The following is a 16,585-nucleotide window of genomic DNA, read 5'->3' on the forward strand; positions in this document are numbered from 1 at the left end:
GTTAACATTCTATGTTGTGTGATGTCATCAGCCGCGTCGCTGGACCTCACCTATGACATCATCATTCATTGCAGCCAATGGGAGTTCACAACATTGGAACTATGGTGCACAACATTTCTTGTATGTGTGAAAACATTACTGACAATATTAATTGGTCAATTTAATAAGTATAATTGTAGACAATTAAGAGATCAATGAATGTGAAGGTTTTTATTGTTTAGATTCTAAATTTAGGAATGTATAAAACTATAGTCTTCACATATAATGGTACAGAGCCTGTTAATAAATGCAATTCAATTGCTTGTTTAGACGCTATGCTTTATGTAAAGAATGGCTTCTATGTAGGTGCACTGAGTCATACACTTTGAACAATAAATGGTCCTTCGTCCATAAGATTTTATATATATATATATATATATATATATATATATATATATATATATATATATACATACTATATATATATATATATATATATATATATATATACAGTAATATATATTGTGAGGTAGCACGGTCGGCTGCGCAGCAGAAGACACGGGATCCAGGCATTAAGGTTCACAGCACACGGTTTAATGTCAAAACAAAAGTCCACAGCAATATACATGTGCCTCTCCGGCAGAGGACTCAGGCAGTTCTGTTCACTCCCTCACACCCGGCACACCTGCCCTCGTTCCTGTTTCCATTTAACCCTTCCTTCAGCCTGTAGGGAAACAGTATTAACCCTAGAGTGGATTTACTTTCTATCATGGAGTGAGCACAACCGGGGCGAGACATACCGGCCATCATAGATAACCCCGGTCACAGTCTCACATACCCCCCCCCTCAGTTCAAGCGTGCGGGGTTGAACTCCCGCCATCAAACACGGGCCGCGGGACAAGGCATCGGCGTTGCCCTGCAACCTACCGGCCCTATGTTCAACCGTAAACCGGAAGTTCTGCAGAGAAAGGAACCACCGGGTAACCCGGGCATTCCGTTCCTTGGCGGACCTCATCCAGACCAGTGGAGAGTGATCCGTCACCAAGCGAAACTGCCGTCCCAGCAGGTAATAGCGTAGGGACTCCAAGGCCCACTTGATCGCCAGGCACTCCTTCTCCACTACGCTATAATTCCGCTCGGGAGGGGTGAGCTTCCTACTCAAGAAGGTGACGGGGTGTTCCTCCCCCTGAACCACCTGAGACAGCACTGCCCCCAGGCCGACCTCTGAGGCGTCAGTCTGTACTATGAACTCCTTCCGGAAATCAGGGTGTACAAGAACGGGCTGTCCGCACAGAACCTCCTTCATGGCCCGGAAGGAGTCCTCGGCCTGCGGAGTCCAGCGCACCATGACGGACTTCTTGCCTTTGAGAAGGTCCGTCAAGGGGGCTGATAGTCCCGCAAAATCCTTTACAAACCTCCTGTAGTACCCCACGATACCCAGGAAGGCCCTAACCTGCTTCGTGGTCAGGGGTCTAGGCCACTTCTGGATCGCCTCAACCTTGTTAATTTGGGGCTTAATCACTCCTTGGCCTATCACGTAGCCCAAGTAGCGGGCTTCCGTGAGTCCCAATGCACATTTCTTGGGATTGGCTGTCAATCCGGCTGTTCGCAGCGCGTCCACCACCGCTTGTACCTGTGCCAAGTGGGTCTGCCAATCGGAGCTGTAAATAATGATGTCATCCAGGTACGCTGATGCATACGCCTGGTGGGGTTCCAGCACTAAGTCCATCAACCTCTGGAACGTGGCCGGAGCGCCATGTAACCCAAAAGGCAAGACAACATAGTGGAAGAGACCCTCCGGCGTAACAAAAGTGGTTTTCTCCTTGGCGGACTCCGTCAGTGGCACCTGCCAGTACCCCTTGGTCAGGTCGAGCGTGGTAAAATATCGCGCCTGTCCCAGCCTATCAATCAGCTCATCCACCCGGGGCATGGGGTAGAGATCGAACTTGGATATTTCGTTCAATCTCCTAAAGTCATTGCAGAACCTTAAGGAGCCATCGGGTTTTGGTATTAGGACAATCGGACTAGCCCATTCACTCCGGGATTTTTCGATGACCCCCAGGCGTAACATTGTCTTTACTTCCTCCGATATGGCTTGTCGTCGAGCCTCCGGTACCCGGTATGACTTCAGGCGTACCTTCAGGTGGGGCTCGGTGACAATATCATGTCGTATCAGACTGGTCCTACCGGGCAGCTCGGAGAAGACATCGGGGTTCTGCTGAACCAACCGTCGGGCCTCTCGCCTCTGAGTCTTGGTGAGGGCTTCTCCAATCCTTACTTCCGGTTCGTCCTCTCCGGAGGTCGCTGGAGCCGGATGTGAACGACCCGAAGAGGAGGGAGGTGGGGAAAAAACAGCCATCAGGCTTTCCCGTTCCTGCCAAGGTTTTAATAGGTTGACATGGTATATTTGTTCAGGTTTCCGCCTACCGGGCTGCAATACTTTATAGTTAACCACCCCTACTCTTTCCTTTATCTCGTAGGGGCCTTGCCACTGAGCCAGGAATTTATTCTCCGCCGTGGGGATTAATACCAACACCCGATCCCCGGGTTTAAAGGTCCGCACGGTGGCTTGTTTATTGTAGCGGCCGCTTTGCGCGGCCTGAGCCTCCTGTAAATGCTCCTTCACAATTGGCATGACCGCGCTTATGCGGTTCTGCATACCCAAAATGTGTTCAATCACACTTTTATGGGGGGTGGGCTCTTGCTCCCATGTTTCCTTTGCCTGGTCCAACAATCCCCGGGGATGTCGCCCGTATAACAATTCAAAAGCCGAAAACCCCGTGGATGCCTGTGGCACCTCTCGTATGGCAAACATCAAATAGGGAAGCATCATATCCCAGTCTTTCTCGTCTTTTGAAATCACCCTTTTGAGCATGGTTTTCAGGGTTTTATTGAAACGCTCGACTAAACCGTCCGTTTGAGGATGATACACAGACGTACGCAACTGCTTGATCTGGAGTAGCCGGCATAGCTCTTTGGTCACTTTAGACATGAATGGGGTCCCCTGATCCGTAAGGATCTCCTTGGGCAACCCCACCCGGCAGAACACAGCAAACAACTCCCGAGCTATAAGCTTTACTGCAGTATGTCTGAGAGGTATCGCCTCGGGATACCGGGTGGCATAGTCAACGATCACTAGGATGTGTTGGTGCCCTCGAGCGGACTTTACGAGGGGCCCCACCAGATCCATCCCTATCCGTTCAAAAGGGACTTCTATAATGGGTAACGGTACCAACGGACTGCGAAAATGGGTCAGGGGTGCGGTAAGCTGACACTCCGGGCAGGTTTCGCAGAACCGTTTTACCTCCCCAAAGACCCCGGGCCAATAGAACCTTTGCAATATTCGCTCCTGCATTTTCTTGACCCCTAGGTGGCCACTCATCAGGTGTTTATGAGCCAAGTCGAGGACCCGCCGGCGATACGGCTGGGGCACCACCAACTGTTCTACCCCCACGCCCCGTATTTCATCTACCCGGTAGAGTAAATCTTGCTTAGGAGCGAAATGGGGGTACCTTACCTGGGCACCGGGCAGCTGTGCCACCCCGTCAACTACTGTCACCCGACTCCGGGCATGTATTAACGTAGGGTCCTGGAGTTGGGCTGTCCCAAACGTATCCGGGGACGCCTCCAACTCCGGGATGGGCTCGACCATCTCAGCCTCTCCTGCCAAGACCTCTAGGGGTGACCTATCGGGTTCACACTCTGTCCCTATCATGGGGACCCCTACGGCAGGCGTCCCGGATTCAGGATTGTAGGGCTCAGGTCCCGGACTGACCAATATCTGAGGGGACTTAGGGGGTCCCCTCCATAAAGTCCAAAAATAGGGCAGATCCCTTCCTAGGATCACGTCATAAGGAAGAGTGTTAAGAAGTCCCACTTCATGTTGCACCTGACCGCAAGGTGCTGTGATGGTGACAATCCCCGTGGGATAGTCTCGGCGGTCCCCATGTATGCAAACCACCCCCACGGTACGTCCTGTGGCCTTTACTTTAGCCCTCAAGGTGGATCGCACAAGGGTCACTAAGCTTCCGGAATCCAACAATCCTGTAACCGGACATCCATTCACCTGTATTTGGCACAAGTGGGGCTCCGTCTCTGGGGAGATCAGGTCAGCGGTACACACCACCTGAGCATACATTGAACCCCGCCGGGTAACCCCACAATCCATGGGCTCCGTGGTGAGTGGACACTGGGCTTCCATATGTCCCACCCGCTGGCACCGCCAACATCTAATGGGGACGGAAACCCCCTTGACGGGTTGTCGTTTAGGGTACAGAACCTTCCGGACCTCAGGAATGGCGGCCGCGGCCTCAGACGGGACGGTAGGGGACTCCTGCACTGTTGTCAGTGGTGGGTCCTTGGCCCTAGGCTTGGAGGGGCCGGACCGACGGGTGGTACGCAAAGTCTCAGTGTCCCGTATCAAGTCCTGCGTAGCCACATGCCGCTCTACCAGGGACACTAATTGGTCCAGGGTACTCGGGTCACCCTGTCCTACCCACCATTGAACGGTGACGGGTAAAGTGCGCACAAAACGATCCACTACTACCCTTTCCACCATTTGCGCCGGGCTCAGAGTGTCAGGCTGCAACCACTTTTTTACAAGATGCAACAAGTCATAGGACTGGGAGCGTACGGGTTTGGCTTCCTCATAGAACCACTGATTTACCCGCTGAGCCCGTACATAGGTATTCACCCCCAACCGAGCCAGTATTTCGGCTTTCAGGGTCACATAGTCAATGGCGTCCTCGTTACAGAGGTCCAGGTACGCTTTTTGGGGTTCCCCCGTCAGATAGGGCGACAATACCTCAGCCCACTGGGGGGTCAGCAGCTTTTCCCGCTCGGCCACCCGCTCAAACACCGCCAGGAATGCTTCCACATCATCCCCTGGGGTCATCTTTTGCAACGCTTGTCTCACCGCTTTCCGGACGCTGCAGTCGTCACCCGGTCCCGGGGTTGTTGCTGCCGGTCCGGCACGGATCGACTTGGCCAGGAGAATCATCTGTTCTTGATGTCTTTGTTCCTGCAATTGCAAGGCTTGCTGCTGACGTGTATTGGCCTGAACCAGCTGTTCTTGGTGCCTTTTGTCCTGCATTTGCAAGGATTGCTGCTGACGTTCCAACGCCCGGAGCAGGTGTGCATTGGTCTGTTGCTGCTGTGCATTAGCCTCTTGCAGCTGTGCATTAGTCTGTTGCTGCTGCTTTAGTATGTCCTCCATGGCGTCGCCGGGTTTGGGCTGTAGTATAGCCGCTCGAATCCAGGACATGTGCTACTGGGTCACCAGGGATGGATGCTTCACCTCACCGGCTGTCATGCCCGCCGATTCTCCACCATATGTGAGGTAGCACGGTCGGCTGCGCAGCAGAAGACACGGGATCCAGGCATTAAGGTTCACAGCACACGGTTTAATGTCCAAACAAAAGTCCACAGCAATATACATGTGCCTCTCCAGCAGAGGACTCAGGGAGTTCTGTTCACTCCCTCACACCCGGCACACCTGCCCTCGTTCCTGTTGCCATTTAACCCTTCCTTCAGCCTGTAGGGAAACAGTATTAACCCTAGAGTGGATTTACTTTCTATCATGGAGTGAGCACAACCGGGGCGAGACATACCGGCCGTCATAGATAACCCCGGTCACAGTCTCACAATATATATATATATATATATATATATATATATATATAGTGTTATTTTTTATATATATATTATATGAAGCTGAGAGTATGTACAGTCAGGGCCAGAAATATATATATATATATATATATAGCTCTGTAATGCATAGCCTCCTGTTTTTCAAGGGACCAAAAGTAATTGGACAAGGGACTCTAAGGGCTGCAATTAACTCTGAAGGCGTCTCCCTCGTTAACCTGTAATCAATGAAGTATTTAAAAGGTCTGGGGTTGATTACAGATGTGTGGTTTTGCATTTGGAAGCTGTTGCTGTGACCAGACAACATGCGGTCTAAGGAACTCTCAATTGAGGTGAAGCAGAACATCCTGAGGCTGAAAAAAAAAGAAAAAATCCATCAGAGAGATAGCAGACATGCTTGGAGTAGCAAAATCAACAGTCGGGTAAATTCTGAGAAAAAAGGAATTGACTGGTGAGCTTGGGAACTCAAAAAGGCCTGGGCGTCCACGGATGACAACAGTGGTGGATGATCGCCGCATACTTTCTTTGAGGAAGAAGAACCCGTTCACAACATCAACTGAAGTCCAGAACACTCTCAGTGAAGTAGGTGTATCTGCCTCTAAGTCAACAGTAAAGAGAAGACTCCATGAAAGTAAATACAAAGGGTTCACATCTAGATGCAAACCATTCATCAATTCCAAAAATAGACAGGCCAGAGTTACATTTGCTGAAAAACACCTCATGAAGCCAGCTCAGTTCTGGAAAAGTATTCTATGGACAGATGAGACAAAGATCAACCTGTACCAGAATGATGGGAAGAAAAAAGTTTGGAGAAGAAAGGGAACGGCACATGATCCAAGGCACACCACATCCTCTGTAAAACATGGTGGAGGCAACGTGATGGCATGGGCATGCATGGCTTTCAATGGCACTGGGTCACTTGTGTTTATTGATGACATAACAGCAGACAAGAGTAGCCGGATGAATTCTGAAGTGTACCGGGATATACTTTCAGCCCAGATTCAGCCAAATGCCGCAAAGTTGATCGGACGGCGCTTCATAGTACAGATGGACAATGACCCCAAGCATACAGCCAAAGCTATCCAGGAGTTCATGAGTGCAAAAAGTGGAACATTCTGCAATGGCCAAGTCAATCACCAGATCTTAACCCAATTGAGCATGCATTTCACTTGCTCAAATCCAGACTTAAGACGGAAAGACCCACAAACAAGCAAGACCTGAAGGCTGCGGCTGTAAAGGCCTGGCAAAGCATTAAGAAGGAGGAAACCCAGCGTTTGGTGATGTCCATGGGTTCCAGACTTAAGGCAGTGATTGCCTCCAAAGGATTCGCAACAAAATATTGAAAATAAAAATATTTTGTTTGGGTTTGGTTTATTTGTCCAATTACTTTTGACCTCCTAAAATGTGGAGTGTTTGTAAAGAAATGTGACAATTCCTACAATTTCTATCAGATATTTTTGTTCAAACCTTCAAATTAAACGTTACAATCTGCACTTGAATTCTGTTGTAGAGATTTCATTTCAAATCCAATGTGGTGGCATGCAGAGCCCAACTCGCCAAAATTGTGTCACTGGCCAAATATTTCTGGACCTAACTGTATGTGTGTGTGTGTGTGTGTGTGTGTATGTATGTGTATGTATGTCTGTGTGTGTATGTGTGTGTGTGTATATGTGTGTGTGTGTGTGTGTGTGTGTGTGTATATGTGTGTGTGTGTGTGTGTGTGTGTGTATATGTGTGTGTGTGTGTGTATATGTGTGTGTGTGTGTGTGTGTGTGTATGTCCGCTAAAGGAATCAGCACCATCACATTTACAATCACAAAATTTTGCACAGCCGCCTCATTTGACTCAGGGAACGTCATAGGCTATGTTTTTTGAGGAAAATGTAACCCCTGCGGTTTACAGTTATTCGGCAAAAAACCTTTCTCCATTAAAGTCAATGGAGCTGCGATATACAGTGCAGCCAAAACTTCAGAAGAATGTTGGCGTGTCACAATGCAGCCAGGGAAAGAGACAGACAGACAGAGACAGAGACAGACACAGACAGAGACAGACAAAAAAACAGACAGGGAAAGAGACAGACAGGGAAAGAGACAAACAGACAGAGACAGACAGACACAGACAGACATAGACAGAGACAAAGAGACAGACAGACAGGGAAAGAAACAGACAGGGAAAGAGACAGACAGGGAAAGAGACTGACAGAGACAAACAGACAAAGAGATAGACAGACAAGGAGAGAGACAGTTACTATCCCGGGTAACACCGGGTACTACAGCTAGTGTATATATATATATATATATATATATATATATACCGTCTAAGACATAGACTAAGCTGCAGGCAGGCAAAAGGCTGACAACAGAGGTGATGAAAGCTGCAGGCAGACAAAAGGCTGACAGCAGAGGTGATAAAAGCTGCAGGTAGACAAAAGGCTGACAATAGAGGTGATGAAAGCTGCAGGCAGACAAAAGGCTGGCAACAGAGGTAATGAAAGCTGCAGGCAGACAAGAGGCTGACAACAGAGGTGATGAAAGCTGCAGGCAGACAAAAGGCTGACAACAAGGGTGATAAAAGCTGCAGGCAGACAGAAGGCTGACAACAGAGGTGATAAAAGCTGCAGGCAGACAAAAGGCTGACAACAGAGGTGATAAAAGCTGCAGGCAGACAGAAGGCTGGCAACAGAGGTGATAAAAGCTGCAGGCAGACAGAAGGCTGGTAACAGAGGTGATAAAAGCTGCAGGCAGACAGAAGGCTGACAACAGAGGTGATGAAAGCTGCAGGCAAACAAAAGGAGGACAACAGAGGTGATGAAAGCTGCAGGCAGACAGAAGGCTGGCAACAGAGGTGATAAAAGCTGCAGGCAGACAAAAGGCTGACAACAGAGGTGATAAAAGCTACAGGCAGACAGAAAGCTGGTAACAGGTGATAAAAGCTGCAGGCAGACAAAAGGCTGACAACAGAGGTGATGAAATCTGCAGACAGACAGAAGGCTGGCAACAGAGGTGATAAAAGCTGCAGGCAGGACAAGAGGCTGGCAACATACATGATGAAGCTGCAGGCAAACAGAAGACTGGCAACAGAGGTGATGAAGCTGCAGGCAGACAAGAGACTGGAAACAGAGGTGATGAAGCTGCAGGCAGACAAAAGGCTGACAACAAAGGTGATGAAAGTCGCAGACAGGAGGTTGGTAGCAAATGTACTGGAAGCTGCTAGCACACAGAAGGTTTTGGAGACTGCAGACAGGCAGTAAAGGTCTTGAAGAAAAGAGAATTGTAGCAGAGGTACTGGAAGCTGCAGACAGACATGAGGCTGGTAGCAGAGGAGTGGAAGCCGCAGACAGGAGACTGTAGTAGAGGTACTGGAACCCGCCGACAGGAGATGTTTTACGGCCCCTCCCAGCATGCAGCATGGGAGGGTTGCTGCCATTGTCCCTGGTCCCAGTGTGTACCTAACAATGGGTACAAAAGAAGAGGGGGAGAAGAACGACCAAAGTCCTATTTATTGCAAACACAATTTTATTTATTGACAAGAGACAGAAGATAGACACCACAGTGTACGATTAAAAACAATTGAAAAAAGGACTGTGATTGACCATACATATAGTAACTATATAGACAAATTCACGTCATTGGCAGGCAATGATTATAACCTCATTAAACATCATCGGGTCATATTGAGACTGTATGTATGACACTACCATAGCCCATCATTATAATTATAGCTATAGTCATGAACTGTACTGGGTATCAACCAATCTAGTTATGTTGGACCTATACGTAATCAAGGCAGATTATATAATGCGAACACCTGGGAAGGCTCATATGTAGATAAATAATCATAATCCACATTAAATAATAGACTCAAGGTGTCCGCACCAAAAATCTATCCAGCACTCACAAGTAAGGCCATACAATATGGTATCCACTAATAGAATTATACTGTGATCGCCTGGCAATTAATGTAAATTCATCACAAGCTACAAATAGTTATAGTTGATGTGGCTGCACGAGGATTACATATAACCTTATATTGCTGGGAGGAAAAACCATCCGACTATCACTCTATATAGTATAGTATACAAATCCCAACCAAGCACATATGTTAATGTATAATCCAAAGCCAGCCCTAACAATGGGTGTAGTGTAGATTTGCCTGGGGACCAGCGTTCACTCCTCTCCTTACCCAGGATGGGACATCACACCTCTGGGTGGGGTGCAATGTTCCTGTGGCGACGGAAGCCTCAAGGGCGCCACAATTACACACAGCAGAATTTATGTGCAAAGAAACAGCAGAAAAAAACGGCATTTATGCTACATGTGAACATGGACTAAATGTCCAAGCAAAGTGGTTGAGACGTCATGAAATCTCCGCTCGCTGAGCGTCTAAAGACTCTGCTAAACTCTGCAGTTTTGGTTGTTTTGTTTCCCTCTTCTTTGTGGAGCCTGAAAAATAATGCAAGCAAAAATAATGCCGTTACCTTTTTAATTCAGAATCAAAGCTTTTCTGTAGTATTAAAATGCATTAAAACCCCAAATTCACATCCGCACCAAACATGTATCAAATGTCGGGGAAAACGTATAAAAAACGCAGGAAACATGCAATAATCAGAGAATGCAGCATTATTTACGCTACGTGTGAACACGGCCTCAGAGATACATTATTATTACATTTTCTGGGGTTTAATAGAGAAAAATAATCAATTGCGTCATTTTTTCCCGCCATTTACCGATCCCCATAAATAATCTGATCGCTGTGTTGTTCGGGTCGTTACAATTACAGGGACACCAAATATGTCCATGTTAATTGCTGATTTGTTTATTTCTTTCTAAAAGAAAAGCACAATAAAAATTACTTTATTCTTATTTTTTTATTCTTTTTAGTAATTTTATTACAAGAAAAAAAATCTGTTTTTCTCTCCCTGTAGAACACAGGACACAAAGACACTGCTCTGTACAATGGATCTACAGTATATGTCCTGTGTAATCTGCTGTGGAGGAAGAGGCTGCAGCTTCAACTACATCAAATCCTTCCTCTGCCATCATCAGTGCTAGTGGCTCTACAGCTAGGGCTGCTGGAACATGTTTGAAAGTTGCTTGTTTGATTCCAGGGGTGGGGGAATATAAAGAAACTTTTATATATATATATATAAATTTGTATTTTTCTCTCATTTCTTTTTGTAGTTTTATTGGAACAAAAGAATCTGACTTTTACCTTTACCTACATAAAATACAGTATACATCTATCTATAGCTCTATGTAGCTGAATAATCTGCTTCTGGCTTCTCAGCCTGCAATACAGATCAAGATTACCAAATTCGCCTATGCACGGTGTCTGACCCATTGTGAGCCGCTTGTACAGTTTGAATGGCTCACACTGGAGGTCTCAGTATTATCAGATGTAGTGTGTAAAAAAACAAAACCCTGCCCCTCCTCCCCCGGAAGTGCTGTTTAACCTGCCTGTGCATGGCAGGAGAACCGAATTGCACAATCAGTAACTTCCAGAGGAGTTCAGGTAAAGTACGGGTCCCGAATGGAAGTATATCTAAAGTCCGGCTGAACCCACAAACCCAAAGTTCAATGGGTCCATTCATCTCTATTAATAATAATAATTGTATCACTTAATATTGAGAGAAGTAAGCATGCTGACACCCCGCTATATACAGTATGAGCTTATATAGAATGACCCCTCACACAGCCCCCTATATACAGTATAAGTCTCCGTATAGTCCCCTACATACAGAATGAGCCACACATAGCCCCTATATTTCCATTATGAGCCCACCATATAGCCTCTCTATATACAGTATGAACCCTCACATAGCCCCTTACATACAGTATGAGCCCCCACATAGCCCCCTTTGTATACAGTGTAAAACCCCACATACCTCCACTGTTTACCCTCACATAGCACCTTTATATATAGTGTGACCCCCCCACATAGAACCCCCTATATACAGTGTGAACCCCACATAACCCCTCTAAATACAGTATGAGCTCTAAAATAGCTTCCCAAATAAAGCGTGAGCCCCCACATAGCCTCTATATACAGTTAGCCCCCACATAGTCTCCTATATACATTATAAGCCCCCCACATAGCCTCCCTAGATATATCATGAGCCCCATATAGCCTCCTAAATACAGCATGAACCCTCACATAGCCTCCAATACATATTATGAGCCCCACATAGCCTTCTATATACATTATGAGCCCCCACATAGCCTTCTATATACATTATGAGACCCACATAGGCTCAAATATACATTATGAGCCCCCACATAGCCTTCTATATACATTATGAGCCCCCACATAGCCTTCTATATACATTATGAGACCCACATAGCCTTCTATATACATTATGAGACCCACATAGGCTCAAATATGCATTATGAATTTATATATAACCTCCTTTATACATTACGAGACCTCACATAACCTCATGTATACATTATAAGAACCTCATACCCCCTATATACTGTATTGGCCCCCACATAGTGTCATAGGTGACAGACAGTCATATGGTTTCTGGCCATAGAAGGTCACAGCATTTGCTGCACAGAATACTCCCTGACTTTCCATTGTTCCTGCTGTCAGTATTCATTGGTATGGTAGCTTTCCTACTGGATTCATCTCTGCCCCTTTTGGACGCAGCAGGAGCACTCCTTCCATCCAGATGTTGATCATCAGCATTATTTTGGTGCTTATATACCCCTTACTTCCTTGGACTGGTGCTGGTGATATCACTCAGTTCATTCTAGCTGGTTACAAGCAGGTGGCTTGCACTCCTCTGGTATCATTGCAGAAAACTTTGTTCAACTGCTACCTGTCATTTGTAGATAAGAAGTTCATGCATTTTCCTCCTGTGTGTCCTCCTTGTGTCTTCCTTTAGCGTTTAGTGAGGTTGACAAAGAGCTCATCCCATCCATTCCCTATTTACGGTCCAGCACTAGGGATACCTAGGGTCAGGTATCCTGCTTGGCGCATAGGTGCGGAACCTATCGATGGTGGTGATGGACCACAGGGATCAGCGGTAGGTTTGGTCAGGGGTCACCATCTTCCCATTCCCTAGACGCAGGGTTTCCCTTCACTTTCGCTGTGGGCTTGGTACTTCCCCGTACCTAGCGTGACACATAGCCTCCTAAATATGTGCAAACATCCCATACACAAATGAGACAAAATCCACCACATACTCACCTTGCTCTCCTTCCCTCAGCGCTCTGCTCTGGTCTATGGTGCATTGATGCTCCACACAGCACATGCGATCATGTGATGTCATCATGTATGCTGTCCCACACACTGATTGGTGGAAGATGGGGCCAATGGCAGTGGGGAGATCCACTGTCCTGTAAGTGTTTTTCAATCAAAGGAAAGATTCGATTTTGTGATCACACAACCAAGTCGACAACAAATATGACGACTGAAAGAAAGAACTTGAGTCCTTCATTTGCACCTTTAATTGGAAGACTGAGTCACGACGGATGAGTGAATTTGAACTTCATCGGAAGGCAGCTGGGAATGCTAACTTATGATTCGGTCACTGAAAACCCATACCTAACAGATGAACAGGGGCTTTCCATCTTTTTTGGCCAAATGTGCCAGGCATTTTAGGATAATCAGGATGTTCTTCACGCTATAACTTGGCATGCACTCAGTTATGATGTTGCTGAGGTATTGTGGATCATCAATGGAGGAAAATTCTTTGGTTGCAATTTCTTTGTCCTTCAGGATCCCATAGGTGTTGACTAGGTTTTCTGTAATGTGGCTGTGCACTTCGGGGATATAGCCCACCATGCGCAACTGTTCCATTACGTGATGGTAGCGAAGGTGCAGCTCAGATCTTAAATTTTCATTCACTTTGCCGGTCTGTGGATTTGTGGTCACCTGCAATCATGAAATATATTTTAAATACATCTTGGTTATATACAATAAATAGACCAAACATTTGCCATCTTTGGACATCATTTCTAATTTTATATATTCGTCATATCTTACAAAATATATACGTTTTGGACAAACTCTTTAGTTACATGAAGAAATCCGTTTTGTTTGAAGAACATATATAAAGTGAGAACATGGTGTCTGTAAACAAATAAGCCAATTACAACCCACATATTGACCAACATGCAGTATCTTCACCACTTTTACAATAAAAATTGTATTGTTTTAGCTTTTCTACCTGTATAATCCTTTGTGCTATATCAGACACGCTGTATCCGTAAAGCCGGTGTTGCTTCACGAAGATGGCAGTTAGAATTCGGCGGTCTAGTTGAAAGGCGATCTCACCCACAATGCGTTGACACTTCTTCACCTTTTCAGATTCTGCAAAAGATCAATAGTAAAATCACGTAAAGATGTAAGAATGACTGAATGCATGCCATTTTGAACTGGCACTAAGTGCCTGTCCTATTTTACAGTAATCTGTGGACAACCGGTGGGCAAGAAATAATGATCTCTGGGAGGTTATTGACTATAATGGAGAGAATAGTTTTAGCCCAATAACAAACACTATGTGATCCCTGTGACCACAGTGCCTTCTGTCACTACTTCTGAGCACCATGAGATTGTGGCCTCTTGTAGACCTCTTGTAGACCAGCTGTTCTTGGCCAACAGTATACAACTACACCTGAGCACCATGAGATTGTGTCCTCTTGTAGACCTCTTGTAGACCAGCTGTTCTTGGCCAACAGTATACAACTACGCCTGAGCACCATGAGATTGTAGCCTCTTATAGACCTCTTGTAGACCAGCTGTTCTTGGCCAACAGTATACAACTACGCCTTAGCACCATGAGATTGTGGCCTCTTGTAGACCTCTTGTAGACCAGCTGTTCTTGGCCAACAGTATACAACTACGCCTGAGCACCATGAGATTGTGGCCTCTTGTAGACCTCTTGTAGATCAGTTGTTCTTGGCCAACAGTATATACATACTAGAAGGAGATATGGTAAAGCATAGGGCTACTCATACAGATAGTATCATATCAACTCACCTACAGGAGGGCAGGAGTCGGTCTTTGGTTTTCTTTCGATATTGACTGTAATAATCACATAAATATGGAAAAAGTTTAGATTTTCACATTTGAGGTTTCCATACATCAATCTGCAAATCTTCATTAAAAAAGTGACAGCAACATTCTTAACTGAATTCTCAAAGAAGACGCCCTATTGGACTATTCTACCTTCTTCGGAGGTAGAGATGGATCCCCTTACCGCTTGGACCCCAGTGCAGCTGCACAGGGTGCACCAATAATATGTCCACCCCTGGAATTGCTACCACTGCATCCCATTACAAAATTAAGCACCACTGGTGGTTGATGGTAGGTTGGGTGCAATTTAAGAGCTTCAAGCCATAAACCTTGACTTAGGAAGATCTGCCTAAACCAGAGGCCCTATATGACAGTAGCTTTTACTTCATGGCTTTCTGATTGTTACCAATGTAAGACAAGTTACTAGAACCAGACCGAATACAATATAGTTGTAGGAAATAAAATTTACATTAATATTCCAATTCTTCTGGATATTTCTTGTCTCGAAGCAGAACAAACTGTCATATGTTTCCCTTACATTTGTACAGGTTAGGTCACCAATCTATAGTCTCCACAATTATTTAGCCAAATTGTGCCCATCACTTTAGGAAGCATCAAACATGAGGTCAGTACAATTTTTTGATTTGTGAGAAATCCCCAATGGGTAAACCCAGTCTTACCCTGGTGGTCTTTCTTGTGTTCTCCTGGTATTGGCAGGCGTTTAGATGACTTTTCATGGTCCTGTAAAATAGTACGAAGCTCCTTGTTCTCCTGCATAAATCCCATCAGTTTGCGCAGTTCAGCATTTTCCTTTAGTAGACGTGAACATTCAGCGGTTATGGCTTCCTGATCATTGCAACTGTTGGGAATTATGTCCATGGTGTCGTTTTGGAGAAGCTCCTGGTTAGATCTGTCCATGGTGTCGTTTTGGAGAAGCTCCTGGTTAGATCTGTCCATGGTGTCGTTTTGGAGAAGCTCCTGGTTAGATCTGAACATGGTGTTGTTTTGGAGAAGCTCCTGGTGATATCTGAACAGGGTTTCTTTACCAGGCAAGTGTCTGGTTTTTTGATCACAGGTGATGTTAACATTCTATGCTGTGTGATGTCATCAGCCGCGTCGCTGGACCTCACCTATGACATCATCATTCATTGCAGCCAATGGGAGTTCACAACATTGGAACTATGGTGCACAACATCTCTTGTATGTGTGTGAAAACATAGTTACTTAGGTTGAAAAAAGACCTAGGTCCATCTAGTTCAACCTTCCTCGGTGTCAACGGAACCAGGGATTCCCAGCCAGTCTCCCATGCCGGTACTTGCCCGGCCTCAAACTGCGTAGCGGCTGCGATCTGACGAGGGCAGGCACATTCAGTTTAGAGTGGCCGTTGAAACATTACTGACAATATTAATTGGTCAATTTAATAAGTATAATTGTAGACAATGAAGAGATCAATGAATGTGAAGGTTTTTATTGTTTAGATTCTAATTTTAGGAATGTATAAAACTATAGTCTTCACATATAATGGTACAGAGCCTGTTAATAAATGCAATTCAATTGCTTGTTTAGACGCTATGCTTTATGTAAAGAATGGCTTCTATATAGGTGCACTGAGTCATACACTTTGAATAATAAATGGTCCTTCATCAATCTATATATATAATTGCCTTATTCTGTCTGTCTTGCTCCAAAATTGTGTCACGTGACAGTGTCACCGTAAGTATGGGGAGATAAGGTATGCACACCAGTGACTATGTAAGGGGAATACATGAAATAGCAGAAACTGCTGTGTGAATACTGACTTGAAAAATCCAATAGCTATATGCAAGAGTGAAAATGTGAAAAATGGAACCTGCATTACTGCCATGAACATATGAATCAAGAGAAATTTAGCTACTGAATTGATCAATGCAATAGAGCCCCAACACTACGCCAACGTATT

General features: G+C 45.6%; 1 protein-coding gene across 1 annotated transcript; it reads right to left on the bottom strand.

Annotated features, from left to right (window-relative positions):
- Window positions 1-13,061: 13,061 nt before the first annotated feature.
- On the bottom strand, window positions 13,062-15,723 carry LOC142243909 (speriolin-like). The gene is made up of 4 exons (XM_075316104.1): window positions 15,327-15,723; window positions 14,611-14,655; window positions 13,799-13,941; window positions 13,062-13,503 (listed from the first exon to the last, which is right to left on the bottom strand). The coding sequence occupies exons 1-4, from the start codon at window positions 15,640-15,642 to the stop codon at window positions 13,174-13,176; spliced, it is 834 nt and encodes a 277-aa protein (XP_075172219.1). The 5' UTR covers window positions 15,643-15,723; the 3' UTR covers window positions 13,062-13,173.
- Between the last annotated feature and the right edge of the window lie 862 nt (window positions 15,724-16,585).

This window comes from Anomaloglossus baeobatrachus, chromosome 6 (genome assembly GCF_048569485.1).
Source record: "Anomaloglossus baeobatrachus isolate aAnoBae1 chromosome 6, aAnoBae1.hap1, whole genome shotgun sequence".
NCBI lineage: Eukaryota > Metazoa > Chordata > Amphibia > Anura > Aromobatidae > Anomaloglossus > Anomaloglossus baeobatrachus.